This window comes from Hippocampus zosterae, chromosome 3 (assembly GCF_025434085.1).
Source record: "Hippocampus zosterae strain Florida chromosome 3, ASM2543408v3, whole genome shotgun sequence".
In the NCBI taxonomy this organism is placed as follows: Eukaryota; Metazoa; Chordata; class Actinopteri; order Syngnathiformes; family Syngnathidae; genus Hippocampus; species Hippocampus zosterae.
The window spans coordinates 10,299,952-10,323,552 of record NC_067453.1 but is presented as its reverse complement, the minus strand read 5'-3'; the positions used below and the strand labels follow the sequence as shown (position 1 = coordinate 10,323,552).

The 23,601-nt window shown below is 47.3% G+C and overlaps 2 protein-coding genes across 2 annotated transcripts in view; both read right to left on the bottom strand.

Moving 5' to 3' along the window:
* The window catches only part of nap1l4a (nucleosome assembly protein 1-like 4a), a 220,113-nt gene that overhangs the window by 186,886 nt on the left and 9,626 nt on the right, over window positions 1-23,601 (bottom strand). The gene's annotated exons all lie outside the window — the stretch shown is intronic.
* Window positions 18,605-23,601, bottom strand: part of mrpl23 (mitochondrial ribosomal protein L23) — a 58,600-nt gene continuing 53,603 nt past the window's right edge. The window contains exon 5 of the mRNA XM_052060142.1: window positions 18,605-20,313. Within this exon, the coding sequence (XP_051916102.1) occupies window positions 20,149-20,313 (165 nt within the window). The 3' untranslated portion in view covers window positions 18,605-20,148. The remainder of the gene's footprint in view (window positions 20,314-23,601) is intronic.

The following is a 23,601-nucleotide window of genomic DNA, read 5'->3' as shown; positions in this document are numbered from 1 at the left end:
GTAAGACTGTATATATATATATACTGTATGGGCAGTGTGGGGCCGCATTAGGGTACATTTTATCGGCCAATGGTTCACACACGCACAAGCAAACACATTCACACACACAATCTCTTATGGGGTGACAGAGTCCACTGCCTGAGCTCTGATGAACCAATGGGGAAGGAGGAATGTGTATGGCGCGAGTCCAAGAGAGGCCTTCAGAATACTCAGCAGGCTGTGCTGGTTGTCTTAGTGAACCCAAGTGTGAGTGTGTGGCAATATGCTTCTGTACAAGATGATAGTCAAGGCTGGAATTGTGTTTCCATGAGGTGTGGGTCATTTCTACAGTCAGTTGGACATGAATTGTGACAATGGAGTGTTTATGACACTTCCCCGCCTTCAGACTAGTGTCAATGCTGTTGTGATTGCATGGTCGATATACCACATAATCACCACCACGTTAATTTCATTCAGCATGAGAGCTAAATCAAAACTGACACCTTTTTAAAACATAATAGTTTGCTTTGGTTTTGAGTGACAGTCTCAACAAAGCAATACTTTGGAAACGATGTATATTAATGTGGTCGTACACTGTAGGAGTGGAGAAGCGATGTGCACTGACATTTTGTGCTGTAATATGACAATGTTGAGAATAAAAGGCTGGTTTCTTTCTACAATTGTGTGACAATTCCGAATGTGCCTTTACCAGTTGTCATTTTCTTGCTGATGCTATTTTTACACATGAAAGGGTGTTGAACGCTTACATTATTTTTGATATTTTTTTTAAATGAGCGCCACAGTTTGACCATGAAACGGTTTAATTATTTGCTACAACGCAATTGTTTTTAAAACTGATATATTGGAGATCCAGCAACATCCCCAACCAGACAGTATTCAAACTTTGATGTTGCGCTCTATACAACCTGTCCTCAAAAATACAGTATGATGTCATGCCGGTTTCAAATGTGAGCTGCAGTAGGAGAAAACCGGGTCATGTGTGCACTTGACTAATGCACAACTGAACAGAGGAAATGAAGAGAGAGGAGTCGGGAGGCAAAAGTAGATGAGTGGAGGGGCTGCTTAAAATATTCAACCTCGCTTCCATTAACCAACCGTGTACGGATGAGAACACGACCTGCGCTGTACATCTCATGACAGTGAGCGGCATGGTGCTCAGTGGGAGTGGACCTCTTCCAACCAGTAGCCTTTAAATCCAGCTCAGCATTTTCACAGTGATGTCATCTCTTTTTCACATTTACTCTAGCCCAGTGGGTCTTAACCTTCTTAGAGGTACCGAACCCAACCAGATAATATGCACATTCACCGAACTCTTCATTGTTGGAAAATACAAATATATTTTTTACATATTCAAGATATTTTAAAAAATACATTTGTTAAAAACAGAGAGATAAACATACAGTACTGTATATATATATATATATATACTGGATAGCTCAGCGGCGGCTGGATAGCTCAGTTGGTAAGGCATCGGTTTGTCGAACCACCACGGGAGACGGTGGGTCGAATCCCGCTTGGGGCAAAAATGAGCACATAACACCATCCTTGGGCAACATCCTTCACGCTAATGCCTACAATGATGAGAGACAATAAAACGAATGACAAGGTCTGCGTCAGGGGCTGGGGAACCAGAGCACCTTGATGAAAAATGGGCTACTGGAACAAAGCGGAGATGGGAGGGATGCGATAACATGGCTCTGTTGGAATGCACCCTAGTCAGAGGGGTTACATGCAGAGAATGTGGGCTGAATGGTTACTTCAAAACCCACAGTCACGGTTGACCACGAAACAACTAGTAGCTCAGTGTTCCATCATCCACAAACGGCAATTACTGTCACAACTTGAGATTGATGAGGTACAACGCAGGTTCCATGGTGAAGGGCCCCAGGCTGCCAGATCAGAGGAGGAGGTCATACCAGAGATTGTGAGGCAAGCCCCAATGAATGAAATGCTGAGTGAGACAGCAACTGACCTGAAAGCTAAGATCATGGCGAGAATGAAAGCTGGGCAACCTAGAAACCGATTACAACAGCTATATGAAGTACCACCTGAAAGTCTCATGGAAAATGTGAATGCAGCACTTACCATAACGATCACGGAAACCAATGAGCTGATATACGCTTCAGCATCAGTGATCCTAGAGATGCTTGGCTACAAGAGAAGCCATGAGATACGTTACCCACCATGGAAAAGACGGTTGGAGGCTAAGATCAAGGCGGCTCGGAAAGATGTGAGTCAATTGACGGAGGCCCAGAGAGGTGTGATGAAAAGGCCGATACCCGAGAAGTACATCCAGATGACCATACCTGAAGCACTCGAAACTGCCAAACAAAGGCTCCAAGCCTTGTCCAGCCGCCTAAAGCGGTACACGAAAGAGAATGAGGCCAGACGAATAAACAGGCTGTTCGCAACACAACCTGCGAAAGTGTACGCTCAGTGGCAGGGTCCTAACAACAGAGCTGACCCACCAAGACTGGAAACTGAAAGGTACTGGAAAGGCAATGGGAGAAGGAGGTTGCACATAACAGCAGTGCACAATGGCTGGTGACCCTGAGAGAGGAGCACAGCAACCTCCCTGAATAGAACCCAGTTACCGTAACAGTGGCAGACATACAGGAAAGAGTCTCATATATGAAGAATTGGACAGCACCAGGCCCGGACATGGTCCACACCTACTGGCTAAAGAAACTCACAGCGCTCCATGAGCGCCTCGCAGCACAAATGAACCAGCTGCTGAGGGATGGGACTCACCCAGGATAGCTAACCGAAGGGCGAACGATCCTGATCATGACGGATCCCTCAAAGAGTGCAGTCCCATCCAACTGTCGGCCAGTAACCTGTCTTTCCACAACATGGAAGCTCATGTCTGGCATCATTGCAGCTAAGATAAGTGGACACATGGATCAATACATGAGCGAAGCACAGAAGGGCATTGGTTGGGATACCAGAGGAGTCAAACATCAGCTCCTGGTTGACAGAACAATCGCACAAGACTCCAGGTCCTGACATACCAACCTGTGCACAGCCTGGATTGATTACAGGAAAGCCTATGACTCGATGCCACATACATGGACAATAAACAGCTATGCCCTGCCAGTGATCAGATACCCTGCAGGAATAATAAGATGGCCAAAAGAAGAGATTCAGACCACGGACGCTAAGACCCAAAAGCTCCTAACCATGCATGGAGGGTTCCATCCCAAATCCAGCACCCTGAGACTGTACGCAAGCCGAAAGGAAGGAGGCCGGGGACTAGTGAGTGTGAGAGCCACTGTCCAGGATGAAACATCCAAGCTCCATGAATACATCAAGGAGAAGGCTCCAATGGATGATGTACTCAGAGAATGTCACAGACAATGGGGAACAGAGAATGAGATGTTGGAAGAGGGACCATCGTGGGAATACAAGCCACGGCACGGGATGTACCACCAGACCATAACTGAAGTGGCTGATCTCAACAAGTCCTACCAGTGGCTAGAGAGGGCTGGCCTGCAGGACAGCACAGAGGCACTCATCCTGGCTGCTCAGGAGCAGGCCCTGAGCACCAGAGCCATTGAGGTCCAGATATACCACACCAGACAAGACCCAAGGTGTAGGTTGTGCAAAGAGGCACCTGAGACGATCCAACACATACCGTATTTTCACGACTATAAGGCGCCATTAAAAGTCTTAAATTTTCTCCAAAATGGACAGGACGCCTTATGGTGCGGAGCGTCCTTTATATGCGCTGAGTTCCAAAATCTGACTGACAGCCGACACGCTGTTTATATAGAGAAAAGGCGGAAGTGACTGTGGCCAGGCATGCGGAAAAGAAGTTGGCCAATCAGGGAAGGGTGGGCGTGTATATATTCATATATGGAGAGGGAGAGAGAGAGAGAGAGGGAGAGAGAGGACAGGCAAGCTAGTCCGCCAATGGTGAAGGGTGGGCGTGTAAGTGGACGCCGCAAGCAGGTACCAACACTTGTATAGAGTGTGGCAATGTGCATTGTTGCAAGACAACTCCGGTTTTGTTTTCTAAGAACCCCTGAAAATAAATTCGACAAAAAGACACGCCTACGAAGCTCAGTTCAAACTTAAAGCCACCGGTTATGCTTTTGGCATGCGTGCCCATCTCACAGCAGCTGTGAAAAAACAAGTCAAGCAAATGAACTCTGAGCTTGCCGTTATTCCCGGAGCCTTGACTAAAGAACTCCAACCGCTGGACATTGGCATCAACCGGGCGTTCAAAGTAAAGTTGCAAACGGCATGGGAACAATGGATGATCGGTGGCAAACACAACTTTACAAAGAGTGAGAGGCAGCGCTTGGCGAGTTACGCCACAATACGCAACAACGAGAGGGAACGCGGCGTTTTTGATGGATTACGGTACTTGCACAATTGTTCAATTCTTTCTACACACACACGCGCTGCCACCATGTTTCGCTGTTCTTTACTTTCAAATGTGGGAAAGCTTCACACGAGAGAAATGTTGACTTTGCTGTTGCTACTCCTTCTTTCCGCTCAGCAATGCGTAGCAACTCACACTAGCATGTGATGCATTCAATGACAACTGAGATGTGCAGTCCTCTGCTTCTGATACAGAGGATGAGGACTTTGATGGATTTCTGGGTGATGATTGATCGATAAACGTGAGAACATTGTACGATGGCTAAATAAAATACACCCGAACTCAGTTCTGCTTTCGTTGCCTTTTTAAAAACGTGTTTTTAGCTTATCTGTATATCTTGGCATGCTACCGTATGCTTCAAGCTAACGTGTTAGAGTGCGCGCATGCATGCCGTATGTTTAAGCTGGCGTATGTTTTACCACTGTAAAACTGCGGCCATTAGTACGATGCGTCCTGTGTATGTGTAAAATACAGAAATGTCACCCATTAATGAGACTGCGGCCATTAGTACGATGCGTCGAATAGTCGTGAAAATACGGTAACTGCAGGGTGTAAGATGCTGGCAGGGAAAGTCTACATAGAATGTCATAACTAGGTAGCTGGCATAGTCTACCGAAACATCTGTGCGGAGTATGGACTGGAAACCCCACGGTCAAAATGGGAAACACCTCTGAAGGTGGTGGAGAATGACAGAGCAAAGATCCTGTGGGACTTCCAGATCCAGACTGACAAGATGGTAATGGTGAACCAACCAGATATCGTGATCATAGATAAAGGGCAGAGGAAAGCAGTTGTAGTGGATGTAGCGGTCCCAAGTGATGGAAATATCAGAAAGAAGGAACTCGAGAAATACCAAGGGCTCAGAGAGGAGCAGGAGAGAGTCTGGAAGGTAAAGGTGACAGTCGTGCCTGTGGTGGTCGGCGCACTCGGGGCAGTGGCCCCCAAACTAGATGAGTGGTTGAAACAGATCCCGGGAACAACATTGGACATCTCAGTCCAGAAATGTGCAGTGCTGGGAACAGCAAGGATACTGCGCAGAACCCTTAAGCTTCTTGGCCTATGGTAGAGGACCCGAGCTGAATGAGGGACCGACACCACCCGAGGGGTGAGATGAGGATTTTTTTTTTTTAATTGCACGACAGTCACACGTTGACTACTAAGCAAACTACATTGCCCACAGCACTGATTGGACGAGTAATGTAATGTGATTATTTGCAGCCAGTGATCGCCAAGCGGGTGTGGCATAACTAGTTGACATGTTGAGTCGCGTGTCTTACCCTCCATGACAGAGGCTCCATCGAACCGCTGAGAACCCAGGTTAAGAACCACTGCTCTGACCTCTTCCCTTTCTTCATCAACTCCATCCCTTTCTTCCCATCCGTTCAATATATTTGTGCGTTTACGTTTTGCATAGTCATCTTAGCATTTTTTGTTGTAGTCATTTCTTCACACCACAGTAATATGCCAGGTAGATCTGAGTGTGCAATGTCACCGATCACCAATTGTCTTGAAAGCTGGCAACCTTTCTCTATGAGACAGGATTTGATTGCATTTCTGATGCTCACTCGAATTGCTTTCACATTCTTCCACTTGTGCATCCTGCAGCAGCAATATCTTAGTACCAAGCGTCATTGTCACTGTCGTGTACAGAGTGAAATGACCTGGCTGGACGCACCCTGAGTTGTATCAAAATATTCTCTTTCTATAGATGTAATGATCAGGGTTCATTGATATTTATCCTACCAGTTAAAATCGTTGTTGATGGTGATTAAATAATTCTAAACATGATCAGCCTCCATGTGAATATAATAAATCATTATTAATAATTGTCACGTCGCGTGCTCGCCAGCAGGTGGCGGGTTCTCCCGCCGCCTGTTCGGCACACCTGCCCGTTATTTCGGGCTGATTACGTGCCTTTATTAGGCGACTCCGGCAGTCATCTCACTGCCGGAGAATTCCTTACCGTGCCATTGCTCGCTATTTGCTATTCTCGTCGTTCGACCATTTCTCGCTGCCCTATTGCCTTACGGCCCCAATCTTCGCGTACTTCATATTGTGATCTAATTGTTATCTTGGTAGTTCCTCGCCCTTTATCGTTTCGCGAGCGTTTTCGGTTATCTTCCTTATTTTTTCCTGGTTCTTATTTGACCAGCGCTTTCTGTTACCGTTTTCCCTGTTCGGGCTCCTTTTGTTATTTATTAAAATCCCTTTGTTCTCACAAGATCTTTTCGTTGTCTGCTTCTCCGGGGATCCACCTCGTTTTTTTCTGTTGTGCACGAGGCGATTTCTCATCGCCTCGGGCTCAACGTGACAGAATTCTCCGGCCACCATGGATCCCGCAGACGCCGAAAAGATCTTGTCCGCTCTTGCTCGACAAGAGCGGCAAATGAGTCAGCACAGCCAAGCCCTTACGGAACTCAGCGGCGCGGTCTCCATGCTGGCTCATCGGTTCGATGATCTCGAACCTCGCCTTATTCGGGTGGAGGAACGAAGACCACCTTCCGGGCTTCGTCCTACCATCCCGGAGGCTCCCTCCTCGTACCCTACTATGTCGAGGGAGCCCTCGCTTCCACATCCCCCTCGTTACGGGGGTGAGCACGGGCAGTGTGGACACTTTTTACACAACTGCTCGCTCGTTTTTGACCAACAGCCGTCCTCCTATGCCACTGACGCCGCCAAGGTGGCTTATATCATGAGTCTCTTGACAGGTCCGGCGGCATCGTGGGCAATCGCGACCAGCGACGCTAAGCCGAATCTCCGCACCTCCTATCCTGATTTCGTGGCAGCCTTCCGTCGGGTGTTCCACCATCCCGTGCGGGGCAGAGAGGCGGAGGGGCGGCTGCTCGCCCTGCAGCAGGGAAGGCGTTCGGTCGCTGACTACTCCTTCGAGTTCCGGATCCTGGCCGCGCAGAGCGGGTACGACGATCGGGCCCTGTGTGGACTGTTTCGCCGTGGCCTGAACTCATTACTCAAGGACGAGCTGGCGACCCGCGACCACAGCACCGATTTGGAGGAGCTGATCGACCTCGCCCTCCTTATGGACAATCGCCTGAGGGAGCGAGGCCGGGAGCGTGGAGGTGATCGGTATCCGCCCCGCCGCACCACGTACCGTGAGGAACATCGTGGGTTCGGTGATCACTCCCGGGACGAGCCGATGCAGCTGGGCGGCAAGGACGGTGGTGCGGAGGAAGGAAGGCGCCGTCATCGCGACCATGCTACAACAAGCGGCGCCCAACCATCCCCCCGCGCCGCAACCAGCCATCCGGGATCGTCCTTCCACGCTTCTCCCGAGTACTGTGAGTCACGGCCCCGCGCGTCGCCCCCCGAGTCTAGGCGAGTAGACAAGCGACCGGGACACCCCAATAGACTCGAGCTCGAGGCGGAGGTATTCGGCGGTTCTCGGTCAAGACGGGTTCGGGCCCTGGTGGATTCGGGAGCAGATGACTGTTTAATGGACACTAATCTCGCGTCCGAACTGGGGTGCTTTTTAGAGGAGTTGGTTGTGGCGAAGCGGGTGCGTGATCTAGATGGGCGCCTCCTGGCGGTGGTAACGCATCGAACGGAGCCGTTAAAGCTTTCGCTATCCGGTAATCATATGGAGCATCGCCGTTTTTATGTTATGCGGTCCCGGAACGCCCCGATCATCCTCGGTTTACCCTGGCTTCAAACGCATAACCCGGTGATCTCATGGGCGCGCCCCGCTATCGATAGCTGGAGCCCCTATTGTTACCAGCACTGCCTGCAGTCAGCCGTCGGGAGGCACGAACGCGTCACGCCCCCCGAGGAGATCTGCCTTGACGGAGTGCCGGAGTGCTATCGGGACCTTAGGGAGGTCTTTAGCGAGGATCGCGCGCGCTCCTTGCCCCCACACCGCCCCTACGATTGCGCGATAGACCTGCAGGCGGGCGCTCCATTGCCAACCTCGCGTCTGTATCAGGTATCCCATCCCGAGCGCGAGGCGTTAACGGAGTATATTAACAGCTCGCTCGCTGCAGGTCTCATCAGACCATCACGCTCACCGTTAGGGGCGGGTTTCTTCTTCGTGGGGAAGAAGGATAAGTCCCTACGACCCTGCGTAGACTATCGTGGGTTAAATGAAATTACAATTAAAAATAGATACCCGCTACCCTTGTTGGACTCCGCCTTCGCTCCATTACAAACAGCCACAATATTCTCAAAATTAGACTTACGCAGCGCTTACCACTTGGTTCGCATCCGAGAGGGCGACGAGTGGAAAACCGCGTTTAAGACTCCCCTGGGCCATTTCGAATATCTCGTCATGCCTTTTGGCCTCACAAACGCACCCGCCGTCTTCCAGAACCTCATTAATGACGTGCTCCGGGACATGATCAACATCTTCTGTTTCGTTTATCTTGACGACATTTTAATTTTTTCTCGTTCTCTGCATGAGCGCCGGCAACATGTTCGGCTGGTGCTACAACGTTTGCTCGAGAACCGGCTCTTCGTCAAGGCAGAAAAGTGTGAGTTCCATGTTCCCGTAATCTCCTTCCTGGGGTTCATTATAGAACAGGGCAAGCTACGGGCGGACCCCATTAAGACGCGTGCGGTCACTGAATGGCCGGTCCCGTCCAACCGTAAGGAGCTGCAGCGCTTCTTGGGGTTCGCCAACTTCTATAGGCGTTTCATCCGTGGTTACAGCCAGATGGCGCTTCCCCTAACCCGCCTTACTTCGACCAAGATCCCTTTTAAGTGGGACCCTGCCGCGGATGCGGCGTTCGCTCGTCTTAAGGCGGCGTTCACTAGTCCCCCGGTTCTGCAACATCCTGACCCTGACCGCCCTTTCGTCGTAGAGGTGGACGCCTCGGATTCAGGGGTGGGTGCGGTGCTGTCCCAACGCTCCCCAGTCGACCAGAAGCTGCACCCCTGCGCCTTCTTCTCCCGTCGACTCAGTGCCGCCGAGTCGAACTACGACGTGGGCAACCGGGAACTGTTGGCTGTGGTCACCGCATTACAGGAGTGGCGGCACTGGCTCGAGGGGGCTAAGGAACCGTTTACCGTATACACGGACCATAAGAACCTCGCCTATCTCCGCTCCGCGAAGAGACTTAACGCCCGTCAGGCCCGGTGGGCCCTCTTCCTCACCAGGTTCGACTTCGTTCTCACCTACTCCCCCGGTTCCAAGAACACTAAGCCTGACGCCCTTTCCCGGCTCCACGAACCTGCGGGGAGGGACCGTTCCCCGGAGACCATCCTCCCGACCCAGTGCATAGTGGGGGCCGTCCAGTGGGAGATTGAGCAGCGGATCCTGTCCGCCCTGGTGGGGGTGCAGGTGCCGGCGGGGTGCCCAGCAGGGAAGCTGTTCGTGCCTCCTGCCCTCCGTTCGGAGGTCCTGCAGTGGGGACACGCATCCAAGGTGGCGTGTCATCCCGGGGTGAACCGGACTGTGCAGCTCGTCGCCCAGCGTTTCTGGTGGCCGGAGCTCCGCCGCGACACGACGGAGTTCGTCAAGGCCTGCACCTCCTGCGCCTGCGGCAAGTCGTCGCATCAGCCTCCGGCGGGACTGCTCCAGCCGCTGCCCATTCCTCCTCGCCCGTGGTCTCACATCGCGGTGGACTTCGTCACGGGCCTGCCGCCTTCCCGGGGCCGGACGGTCGTGCTCACGATCGTGGACCGCTTCTCCAAGGCCGCTCACTTTGTGCCCTTGTCCAGGTTGCCGTCGGCGCTGGAGACCGCCAACCTCCTCATCCAGCACGTCTTCCGTCTCCACGGCATTCCGGCGGACATCGTGTCAGATCGGGGGCCCCAGTTTGTGTCCCGCGTCTGGAAGCGGTTCTGCCGGTCCCTCGGAGCTACGGCCAGCCTGACCTCGGGGTACCACCCTCAGTCCAATGGACAGGCTGAGCGCGCCAACCAGGATCTGGGGGCAGCCCTCCGCTGTGTTTGTCTCCACCGTCCGGCATCCTGGGCTGACCACCTGCCCTGGGTGGAATATGCCCACAACACTCTCGTTTCCTCCGCTACAGGCAGATCGCCGTTCATGACGGCCTACGGTTACCAGCCACCGCTGTTCCCGTCCCAGGAGGGGCAGGTGGAGGTCCCCTCCGTGCAGCACCACCTTAAGCGGGCCCATCACGTGTGGAGGGAGGCCCGGGCTGCGTTGTCCCGCACTGCGTCCCGGAACCGGCGGATCGCTGATCGTCGTCGGCGCCCGGCGCCCTCATATGCGGTGGGAGAAAAGGTGTGGCTGGCTGCGAGGGATCTTCGCCTGGCCGGCTCGTCTGCCAAACTGGGGCCCCGGTTCGCTGGCCCGTTCGAGGTCGAGGCCGTCATCAGCCCCGTCGCGGTCAGGCTCCGGCTGCCGGCCTCCATGAAGGTCCACCCCGTGTTCCACGTCTCCCTGCTCAAGCCTGTGTCTTCCAGCGCCTTGGCGCCCCCTCCCGCTCCGCCGCCGCCCCCGCGGGTGGTCGACGGGGACCCGGTGTACACGGTTCGTGCCATCCTGGACTCTCGGCGCAGGGGCAAGGGCTTCCAGTACCTGGTCGATTGGGAGGGCTACGGGCCGGAGGAGCGGCAATGGGTGCCTCGCTCCTGGATCCTTGACCCGTCCCTTCTGCGCGACTTCCACACTGCTCATCCGTCCAAACCGGGTAGTCCGCCGGGAGGCGTCCATTGAGGGGGGGGTACTGTCACGTCGCGTGCTCGCCAGCAGGTGGCGGGTTCTCCCGCCGCCTGTTCGGCACACCTGCCCGTTATTTCGGGCTGATTACGTGCCTTTATTAGGCGACTCCGGCAGTCATCTCACTGCCGGAGAATTCCTTACCGTGCCATTGCTCGCTATTTGCTATTCTCGTCGTTCGACCATTTCTCGCTGCCCTATTGCCTTACGGCCCCAATCTTCGCGTACTTCATATTGTGATCTAATTGTTATCTTGGTAGTTCCTCGCCCTTTATCGTTTCGCGAGCGTTTTCGGTTATCTTCCTTATTTTTTCCTGGTTCTTATTTGACCAGCGCTTTCTGTTACCGTTTTCCCTGTTCGGGCTCCTTTTGTTATTTATTAAAATCCCTTTGTTCTCACAAGATCTTTTCGTTGTCTGCTTCTCCGGGGATCCACCTCGTTTTTTTCTGTTGTGCACGAGGCGATTTCTCATCGCCTCGGGCTCAACGTGACAATAATCCAAAATTAAAGGTCATACTTGTTATTTCAGAAGTGAATGTTAAACTGGTAGCCATGAATCAGTACCCAGAAGCAGCTACGTGTTTCAGGTTAGTGACCCCCGGATGACAGTGATGACCAGAAAGGTGACCATAAATCTTCAAAAGGTTGCGCCAGGTAAATTGTAAGCATACCCCAAAGGACGCAATAATAGCTCTGGGTCCATAAAGGAAGGCTCAAGTCTGGACCGGACTGTGCTCTTCCCTGAGATGCTTACCAAGAGTTGACAATAAAGTTGTACTTGATACTTGAAGTCTCACGAGAAGTTTCTGAGCAACTCCATTTTTTTTCCTCGGTGAGGATTGATGGGTTGGAACTCCAAAATGAACGCTAAATTGTAAATTGTGACTTGAAGGCATACAACCTTGGAGGTACTTAAAAATACATTTACAAGTGGTGTCAGACTTATTTGTTTTGGGTGTTCAGTAAAAGAACATCAGTTCTTCTCTTTTGGACACTTTTTTTTCGAGTTCTTGGCAGGAGGGTTGTTCTCAGCTAAGTGCTTCACTTGTGTCTATTTAGATGACATCTCTATCAAGAATCAGTGGCGTCCATACCATCTGTTGCAGGAATCCTTGTGTGATAGTTCGATAGAGACTATTTCTTAATGTACCTTCCTGGACTTTTGTGGCGTAAAATCAGAGTCTCAATTAATCCTGGCAGTCCTGTGCTGCTGGACAGCTTCCAGTTTAAAGCCTGATGTTAGCTTGATGTTCCCTTTGTCTTTTTTACTGTCACTTTTTTGGCCTCCCACGGTAGTGAACCAGACACACACGCAATATGTGAAAATCTGTGATGCAGACAGGCGTTAAAATACATTTCATTATATTTTGAACCACTCCCATACCTTTTAAACATCACATAAGAAATACGCCTTCTAAAATGTTCCTCAGCAACTGCTAGGTACTAGCTTGCAAATTGCTTGCTTCATTCTGTTCATTTGTCACTCGCATTTGAAGTTCACTGTAAAACTGACTTGTAAAAAAAAAACAATGTAAAAGATTCAAGCATTGTTTATTTAAACACCAAAATGTTCGTGCAAGCATGAAACTTCCTGTAATGAAAGTCCACTTGTTGAATGCTATCATATAATATGAAACGCAGTAGAGGGACTAATGGAAAGTAGCATAGCTTTAACATGTTATAAACTTTCATATGTACAACTTCTACTAGAACGCACATGGAGCAGCAACACAAACACATGGAGCATAGAACAATACTCACACATGAATTTTCTCTCTCCTCTGCGGGACCGACAAATATTAAAATCACAAAACGTGGTATGACATGTCGCTGTTCTTCATTATGCTTTAACACTTCCTTCAGTGCTTCCCCAGCACATTGCGGCACAGTGTGGTACAGTACTCCACTGAAAACTCAACTTTAAAATGCCTTCATGCTGTATGAAACAAAAACTAAACAAACACGAGCATTTAAATATAAGCTTTGTGAACTGCGACAAGGGGGTGACGCTCTCTTCAGGACACATTCATGGTAACATGTAAACAAATCATGGGGAAGGATCACAACTTTCTCTTGTTGATGCACATAATTATATGCATTATTTATCAGTTTAGCGCGTTTTTATTGGCATTAATTTAAATGAATTTTAACGGGATTAAATTTTTTCTCGCAAGATTAACGCGACACACGTCACAAGCGGATGTTACGTTGCTCTGTAAATAAGCCAGAAACAAAACAACAAGCGCGCTGCAGACGTCCACGCCCATGTCTGTTTTACAAGCCACGGCAGCTCGAGACACCAAAAACGGAAGCTTAAAGAGTTTATGAATGGAAAGTTTACTTTTAAAAAGTTGCCAGATTGCTCCACTGACAAGACCAAAGTTACCTGTTCTTCTCTCTATATATACACATCATACAGGTACACGATTTATGCCACTGACGCGATTGTTACTTGTTTGGACCTATTTTGTGTGGAAGGTTACAGTGTTCCGAGCTTCTCTGTGTTCATCTGACAGTGACAGCGCGCTGTAGTGGTAGCGACCTAGCGAAAATAAAACGTCTCCAGTGTTGTCATCGAACCAAGTGTGGTCATCCGAAATGAGGTCTACACAAAACCGTAGAGAGACTTCCGCGCAAGAAGGACCAACACAATCAACATAGCCCGACTGTGTTAGGGGGAATGAAACCCCCCTCTTTCAGAATGGTTTTCCCCAGCAGCACGGGGGAAGTGCGTGCGCATGTTTGTACGGCCGGCAGTGTTGAATACAGCGGCACATAACGAACACTGGTGTCCGGGGTCTCGTTATTCTCCAAGAAACATACAGAAACAGACTGCTGTGTTCAAAGCAAACTTGAGAAAAACGAAGTATGCAACCATGGTTTAAATCCACTACAGGCTGAGTACTAGGTTACCTTAGATGTGCACTTTATAATGTTATATTGCTCTGTTTTGATTTCAATTTAAAAAGCTGTCAAAGCAGCTGTTGTGTGAAAAAAATATTTTTTTCACTGTTGTTGATGGACAGTAATATTGTGTGAAAGATTATGTGTGAATAACTGCTCCAAGTGAAAAATGTTCATGTAAAATTGAAAATCGAAATTGTTATTTCAGTAAATATTTGCATTTGGCACATAGAAAACTGACTCATGATTCCATTTTGATGAGAGCATTAAAATGTGGAAAAATTGGATAAAAAATGTTAAAGGAAATTCAGAAATGATAAAAAAGGTGTGAGTAATCACGATTAATTTTTTAGTTCATTTGAGTTAATTATGACAGTTGCATTTTTAATTAGATTAAATATTTTAATCGTTTGACAGCTCTAATATATATATATATATATATATATATAGTCTTAGTATCTACACAGACACAGTATCTACAATGACCGTTTTCTCTCTCATGAAATATCAAGGCACTTTTCACCACAAATTGCCTTACATTATAATTAAGGAGCTTCTTGCTGATGCTTGCAGTGCGTTGAGGGCGGACACTCTTCGGTCCGTCCATTACAACGTAATTTCCAAGGATCGGAGAGGCATACTTTGCAAGGACGCGCTTTTAAGAAGCACGGTTTCTCTTGGAAATAAACCAGGTTGTTCACTCAGCTGTCACTTCAAACCACATTCTTCCACTGTGAAAAGCCAGGCAATGTTTGCAAAATTGTATGAAAAGACTAGAAATTGCTGCTTGTTGAAAAATAGTAAAGGATGAATTTGCCAACAGAAACTGCTGCAGGCTTCAAATACAGAAGGAAATCAACCAAGGTGTAGAGTTCATGTACACGTTCATGTATTGTGCACAACAATATACAAAAATCTCCAGATAGCATGAACATACTGTATGCCCCTTAGGGGCTATGAGCGGAATAGGAATGACCTCATTGTCATCGGATTAGAAGTTTGTCAGAGGAATTGCCCCCGTCTTTGACCTGGGCTCTATGGGGCATTCTCAAAAGAAATTGTTCATTGACACAATGCCTGAACTTCTGCTCACAAGCGTGGGCATATTCTCCCACTAGGTCAATTCCATCTTATGCACTTTCAAGGTGCGGCAATTCCCCCAGTCGGACCTCATACATAGGCGGAGCTACGTGGTTTTCCATGATTACCGGTACGTTAACTTGGTCAGTTCCGGTCTCAATTTTATTGTGTTCGACTTAATTTCGAAGAGTTTCAGACACAGCTATCCTGTAGTCTCTGTCGTAGCAAAATACCAGAGAGGAGCACCAGGCTCCACTTTCTCTCAGACAGGATCGGGTGTCTGCGGTCAGTACAGTCATTCTGTTCAATGGGGTTGACTCTAAATCTACAGTACATTTGAGTGGTTCAAAGTTACAAAATCAGCAGAACAATGATAAGCTACTTGCAAAAAGTTCGGGATATTGGTGAAATATCCAGACTCCAACATTCCAGGTTGAACTTAATTTGACCCTTTGTCAAAATGTGCCGTTGTTCATTGTTTCTTTCACAACGTACTGTTCTTGAACAAGGAGCCAACAGTCAAAATGGGCTGTTGTTTTTTGCAAGGCGGTCCACTTCTACGCCTTTCTGTAACTCTTCAATTCTCAATTTGTCTCTGTTGTAACCCACTGATGACAGACTGTGACACGGCAAGATAAGTTGTCACTTCTGTCTGAGAAAATCATGTTACAAAATAAAGACATTTTCAATGACAATTGGAATTGAACCAGGAGATCTACTGATTGATTCATGGATCAAATACGGATTATGAAATTTGCCGTTTGCTCGTTCCTTTGTGAGGAAACAGAAACACTGAACAGCCTTTAAAAGTTCAGACAAGGTCAAATCAAGTTCACCTGCAAGGTTGAGTGAGTTTTAAATGTCAGCATTCAGGTCTTGGTCTGGCCATGTTTATGACTCGGCGTGCTCCTCCACTCATCAGTTAAAGACTAACAATGGCTGTGGCAACGGTAAATTAAGCATAGTGTGGATGCATGAAGCTGTCTCATAAATGTTGGGGGAACATGATATATGCATCTTACATAAATGACAATTTTCCCGCTATTGATTTGGGGCTAAATCTTGCATTTAGTGGTCGACCCTCACATACTCGACGTTCTTTTCTGGCAAGATCATCCGTCATCTGGTTTATTCACAAGCAGACACTCTGCTAGTTGGGCTGGATTGCCACATCTTCAAACTCGAAATATGAGATGATATACTTCTGAAAAGCGTATCTCACACCGTACTATTTATTACCTTCCAAGTAAATCCCTGTGACTATGGGTCAAAAATGTGAGCCTATCATTATTATCACGTCGTTATGGAACCTCCAAGCATTCCCTCAAATTGAAAACAGACATCAGGCTGTTAAGACTTTATTATGTCTCGACGATCCGTGAGTCATTCAATTGTTTAACACCTCCTGCAGCCTGTTTGATTCTGCTCACTGACTTACTCATCAGTGGGAGCAGCAATGATCTCATTAACTGACTGTCTGACAATGCTCTGAAAAACAAGGTTCAAATCATCCTCTTCTCTGTGTGTCATCATCCAAATGTGTTTGACCAATCCGGTGTCCAACGATCAACAGATTAGCACCTTTGAGAAATGAGGCAATGGAACTTTAGACCCGTGAAAACCACAAAACACAATCATAAAACATGAATTGAATATTATCCCGGACAGTTTCAGGCCAACTTGTTTCATTACTAACACTGTAAAGGGAGATTATTAGAATCCTGCAAAATGTCCGCTGTTCTCGCTCCGATATTTAAAAGAAGCGAGTGAGATTGGATCCCCAAATGCAGTGGTTGGTTCACAACTGTCCAACTATGTAGATGTTCAGTTTGATAGTGTCAAGAAAGGTGCCCTTTACATAGAAACTCTTTATATACAGTATATATGATACCAAATGACCCATTAAAAATGGTTGGGGTTTTTTTGTGGCTTTTGGATGGAGAGAAAGGTGCCTCTTTCTCTCCATCCAAACTGTTACTGTGTGATGTCAGCGTGTGATGCTCAATGCATTTTACAGAACGCTAATTATTTCAAGAGAGCTAATTGCAAACACCTGGGAAGTTCAGGTGAACTCCTTTTAAAAGAGGAATGAGGAAGTCACTGCGCGCCGGACAACTTGGAGAGCATTAGTCCATGTGTTACGCTAATCTGTTTGCACTTGCAATAAAGAAAACGGGAAAATCTCCTCCCTGGATCCTGGCTGAAGTGACTTTTTTTTTTTTAACCTGGCCTGATGTTTCGCAGCATAACAGCGGTGGACCAGTGGTTAGTGTGACAACGTCACAGTGCAGAGGTCCCGGGTTCAATTCCAGCTCCGGCCTCCCTGTGTGGAGTTTGCATGTTCTCCCCGGGCCTGCGTGGGTTTTCTCCGGGTACTCGGGTTTCCTCCCACATTCCAAAAAAATGCATGGCAGGCTGATTGAACACTCTCAATTATCCTCAAGTGTGTGTGTGCGCGTGGATGGTTGTTTGTCTCTGTGTGCCCTGCGATTGGCTGGAAACCAGTTCAGGGTGTCCCATGCCTACTGCCCGAAGATAGCTGGGATTGGCTCCAGCACCCCCGCGACCCTTGTGAGGATAAAGCGGATCGGAAAATGGATGGATGGATATACGGGTATATGATATCACTAATACAGTATAGTCAACTGATGAACCTAATGATGGAATTGTCACAAGTCTTAAATTTGCATGATTCACGGAGAATTTAAGAGGGAGAAGGAGAAGTGTGTCCAACAAATGCATTTGAAAATTATAGTGCCTAGACTTGATCGATTGTAATCCTTACTTTTTTTTGGGGGGGGGGGGGTGACTGAATTTTCCTTAAAATATATTTTAGCATGACTATAACTGTTTCTTTTTCATTGTGTTATATAAATCCTGACTATTCCTATCACGCTTCACTGGTTGGAAATTACATCCTGTCTTCTAGTGAGGAGTGCGGCTTCCATTGTGAATAGAACTTGTGACCAAATATGGTTCCCGGTAAACTAAATGGTTACCTCCAGGGGGTCAAGGACAGCAAAAATAGAATTTCCTGAGGAAAAAAACCCAAACTGCAAATAGAAAATATATTGGGGGGGGGGGGGGCACAGCAGGTATATCGAGATGAGAGACAGAATAGCTGAGTAATAAGTAAATTGCAGTGTTGAGAATCGGCTCACTTGAAAGCGGCGCAGGGGGCGAGCAGTTCCGGGCAGCACAGAATGGGCCAACAGGATCAATATTGACATTCTCCTTAGTGATAGAAGAGTTAGCTTGCTGTGGGTCGGGGACCGGAGCTTTCGTACGAGCCAGCATTTTGTGGTCACGGCTGGGGGACACTTAAACTGTAACCTTGGCCCGCAGGCATAATGGAGGATCTGAGCAGGCCTGGGAGCGGTCCCTCCCCTTTATGGGCCTTTTTACCGTAAGAGAACTCAGTCCTCCAGTGGTCCGATTCAATCACAGATCATTACTTTGTCAAAAGAGCTACCAGACCACGCTGGCACGTGTGCGTGCCAGCGCGTGTGGCGAGCAGCAGCTCTGAGAGACGGTTGTTGAGTGCAGCGGTCATGGGAGATGAGGCGAGGAGAGCAAGAAAAAGCAAGCGCGCCGCTTTTGGGCAAGTGACTGTTTATTGCTTCTTATTGCAACAAGCAGTAACAATTAGACAGATTTTCTCAACTCATGGCAAGAGGTGCTATAACTAAATAATAAAACACTGCATGATGTTGCTTTGCTGAAATATCTCAAATGTTGTTTACCTAAATTGGTCAATTAATCCAAGGCAAACTCATAAAAAGAAAAGGATGTGGGTTGTCCTGGCGGTCTCTTCCAACTGGCCGAAAGTAAAAGCTGTAAGGAATACCATACCACTTCTATTCGTGCCGTGTCAGAGGAAGACCAGTGTAGAAACATGCGGAAGAGGACGAAAGATGGACAAAGCATGGATGAAGTTGCAGTGAACCACAGACATCGTTTGGTATTGGACAACAAAACAAATTAACAAAAAAAAGGACACCTCTAAAGTGGATTCCATATTGCTCCTAAGCAATATTGCACAAGACATTAAAGGAGTCATTAAAAAATAAAAAAAATAAAAATAACAGGCTTTACTCCTCTCACCCTAACATCATCACTTTAACCTGAATATTATAATCATGCTGGTAACACTGTTAGCACGTGATAATCTGTGCTAACACTCCGTGCAGATCTGCTTACCCTTTGGCTTTGACAAAATTGTGCCTCAGCCGCCATGTCAAAGCCAGCCTAACTGCCAGTCATTGGCTGAGCAACTCGGTGTTCAGTTAACAGTGAGATGGAAGTGCAGAGGGGCTTGCCCTCGCGCTTTCAGAAAGAGACAATAACAAAAGATTGTAGTTGGTTGTGTCACGCCAACGCACGCCAGACAACCAGCTGTATGTATACAAACATTAAAAAGTAAATTTTCAATATTTTTGGTTTACGAGATGTTGCTGTATGACTTAAGCACTGTCCCAAAACTTTAGTCTACAGTGTCTTTATCGTTCATTAAATTTAAGGTAGCGCGCTTCAATGATTGACACTATACTGTACATTAGCAGGGGGTTCTTCAACTTCTTGTGTGACCGTCATGACAGGTGACATCTTGGACTTTATAAAGTTTTAAGAGGACTTTATTGTGCTACATTTTAACACGAACAATGGTTAATTTCTCTTTACACTTGGCAAGAATGTTGCAAATATTAACAGCTACTCAAGTGTTCATGTACAATTTTCATGTTTGTTATTCACTCGAAATGAGATTTCCGTGCAAACGGGATTTTGGGGAGAAAAGATGTGGCCCCGCAGAAGGAGGCGGGAGAAACAAAGTCTCAGAGGAGGTCAACTGCGGTGATGGAGGTGCTGTATGGTGGGATAGTTTAATGAAATACGGAGGCCGGGCCGTTCGCCTCCTCTGAGGATTCTGTTACGGCTCTGGTTATTGAGTTCTCACAGAAACACGCACGCACACGGACAGAAGAACAGATGCAGACATGTGCACGCTGGTGAGCTTTGTATGCAGAAATGGATATGGCATCCCAACAGTTGCTTCTTCGGTGTGTTTCAGCCTGTGAGACAGCCTCCGCCCTGCCCACACGCACACGCGCATGCGCGCACACACACAATATGTGAGCAGCCTCAGAGTCCGAACCACTCGGTGACCCCTCCTCTCCTCGGGTCAGGTTTCTGCCTCTGCTTCTCATCCTCCATGAACTTCTCCTGCATCTCTTCCAGTGAACCCTCTGCTGGCGTGCTGATCTTTGCCGGGAAGATATCAGGGAAGGCAAACGTCTGGCCTTCAGCCTGAAATGCGAAGTCAACAACAGAACAAAGAATTTATTGAAGAAAACAGAATGATCTCATCCAAACAAATATGATATAAGATGCAGATACAAAGGGTGAGATTTGGAAAGGAGGACAACATTTTACCCCGTGATATTACATTCTTCCGGTTTGGACAAACACTTTGCTCTGCCTGACTCTCAATTTCTCCAACTCACTCCTTAATGTTATCTCTTGTCTCTCTCCATTTCTCAGGTCTTGATTTATTCAGAAGTAAAGGATGGTATCCATTATTTATTCCATACCAATCTCTGGCCATGGCTAATGCATCACTGGCCCACCAGTCTGTCAGGCTGGTGTGCAGTACAGTACGCAGGCACGCACGCAGGTAGGTGCACATGCACGCGCACACGCACCACAAGTGCGCGCAGGTCAGTGGGTGCAGTATGCACACATCCAACACCGTCTGTCCTTCTTATCCTCTCCAATGGACACCTGGCAGAGCCTTTCAAGTGGAGCCAGACAGATTCTTGCAATCCTGAAATGACTCCACTGCGTCCACAGCCAGATCGTAAGCAGCGATCACTGCTTGGATCGTGTGAAAGCCATTAATCATAAATCCCTCCACCCTCAAAAGTGGTCTATGGTTGAAAACGCTGTCGTTCACACCAGCAACGACTTCCACTTCAAGTCCAACACCATGAAGTAAATCGCCAGCGTTGTACATCAAATATTGTATTTGAATATGTCAAGTATTTTGGGTTCAATGAGTAGGCATAAAAGAGGCTGACTCTGATGTGAATTTTATATTGTCTGCTTCCAAGCCCCCGCCCCCCTACCACACCGCAGCCCCCACCCCAAAATACCGCGAAAGACAAGCCTTTCATTACCACATACTTTGGTTCGATTCCCAAGAGGCAGACCGGAGTGGGCTTCCAAAACCTTTTAAAGTGGGAGAACGAAGGGGGAGCTTCTACTGGCATGATCATTGTATATTTACGCTGGTACATTGCGTATGTGGCCAAGTGGAAGTCCATGTCATGCACTTGTTTCTTTCACAGTTGATATGAGACTAACAGACAGCTGCTGCTAGATTTACCTCGACTGCTATCTGTGACTTGATAAACCAACAACGGTGACTCGATTATCACTCGAAGGGTGGCATTTAACTATAATCAATTCACGCGTGATATCACGTCCCGCATGCAATACAGGTTGTTTGTGACGTCAGGCGACTATCGTAGACGTGAGGGAAACACAGCAGTCCAGCAAAAAAAAAAAGTCAGCTTTTAGCCTTTGAAATATGCATGGTTTGGAACCGGTTTAATCAGGTTCAATCTGCAAAATAAAGTCCTTTGGCAAAGCCATTTTACACATTCCTACATTCTTAGAACCGGTAGATTACTTCCTACTACCATAACCAACACAAGTGCCGCAAAGTGTCAAAAGATGAAACAGTGACAGAATGAATGGAATACTAAGGAAATAAACTGCACTCCTGTTTCATACGCCTTTCAAATTCCATCACGTTTTTTTACTACAGTGAAACTCCTCTACAACGAAATCATGTTTGCAGCAAGAAATTTTTCGCAACGGGGGTTTTTCATTGTAGCAAATTTGATCTCAGATGAAAACACACACGCAAACATGTGTACATGCACATACAAACGTATGTGTACTCTTTATTTTTATTCCAATAGTGCATAAGTATGAGCACACACATATTTGACACTTTATATAGTCAGTGTAGAAAGAAAAAAAAGGGAAAGAAATTGCAAAATGTACGATCAGCATTCACTTTCACCAATTTCTTGGATAATATATTTTATTTTGTTTTGTAGTCATTTTAGCAATGCAACGTTCATGCTGCGTCTGAATCGACCAATAACAAATACTTCCTGGACCCGGTGGCTTTTCTTTCCACCATCTTACTGTCTCTAACTCGAACTCCCTCGATTGCTACGTAAGACAGCGTTGCTCAGCTGATATCATGCAATAAATTTTTAAGCCAGCCATGGGACGCTTCGTAGTCCTCGATGGCCATAGTTAGCGCGATGGAACTCGCCTTCTCTCTAATTAGCGCTTCAGTTAGCGTAAGGTTTTTAGCATGATAACAAGTAAAGCATTCGAGGAAACGTTTGTTTATTTGACTGTCCGTCGAGCCACAAGCAATTTACTCTGAGCAGCTAATCGGATGCGTTCCACTCTATCTTCCACGGATCTAGCTACAGTATCTACACACACAGAAAGTGAAGTCCCTCTTGGCCAATCGGAGGCCAGGATGGTGCCCGGTAAGCCAATGGCAGAGCAGCTATGGGTATGTTGCTTTCAGGAAACTCGGAGTTGTGTAAACCAGTGTGGTGGTTTCTGTTGCCGTTTCCGAAAGAAGCAGTAGAGATCGCTGTTGGATTAGACTTTGTTGTAGTGAATCTCTTTGCAAGGCAAGAGCAGAGAAAAAGATTCCGTATAACGCAACATGGTATTTTTTTCGTTGTATGGTGGGCAGGAGAGTGGGAATGGTGTTAATGCATGAATATTTTTTCACATTAGGGGGTATTTTCACCCATGTAGGTTTCGTTGTACAGGAGTTTCACTGTACAATGTACACTTTTTAAAAATTTTATTGTAAGTCACTGACTCCATTTTAAAAAGCCCCCCCCCCCCGTATTGTGTTGATTGCTGACTACTTCAAACATGCAGGGTAAGACTAAATTGAAGACTAACTTGATCATAGGGAAAAAAAAAATGTAATTGTGAATATATTTTTGTCAATATGTTGACTGCAAAGGCAACAAAAGGCCATATTAAACTCAGATTGAATTGCGTGCCCTCACATAGTAATTACCGGTGGTTGAGAGCAGTTAAGGACACCCCGACAAAGAAGAATCTGCTTTGCCTAGCACAAAGAAATGAAGCTATGTGACACTCACATCCACAAAATAGTGAGATTTAAGTGTTATTGTTGGCCACAGTCCTCATCATGATCGCGTATGCATGTTAAACCTTCTCCGGACATTTTGCTGAAGCCAGTGAGAAGGCTGCTGCTGTTTGAAAATATTCATCACATTACAGCACAACTTATCCTGTGGCCCCCTCGGCCTTCAAGTGCTCCCAGCGGAAACATTCTGTCGTGTGTGGCTGTCTGCCTCACTCGCCTTGTGTAGTTGTCTGTGTGAAAGAGAAGAATCATGTGTGTGTCTGTGTGTGTGTGGTTGTGTGCGTGAGTGAGTGAGTAAATGGAGAAGACTGAAGGCAGGCCAAAAGGCAAAGATTTTGCCTCGAATTCAACTGAAAGAAGAGCTTTTTCCC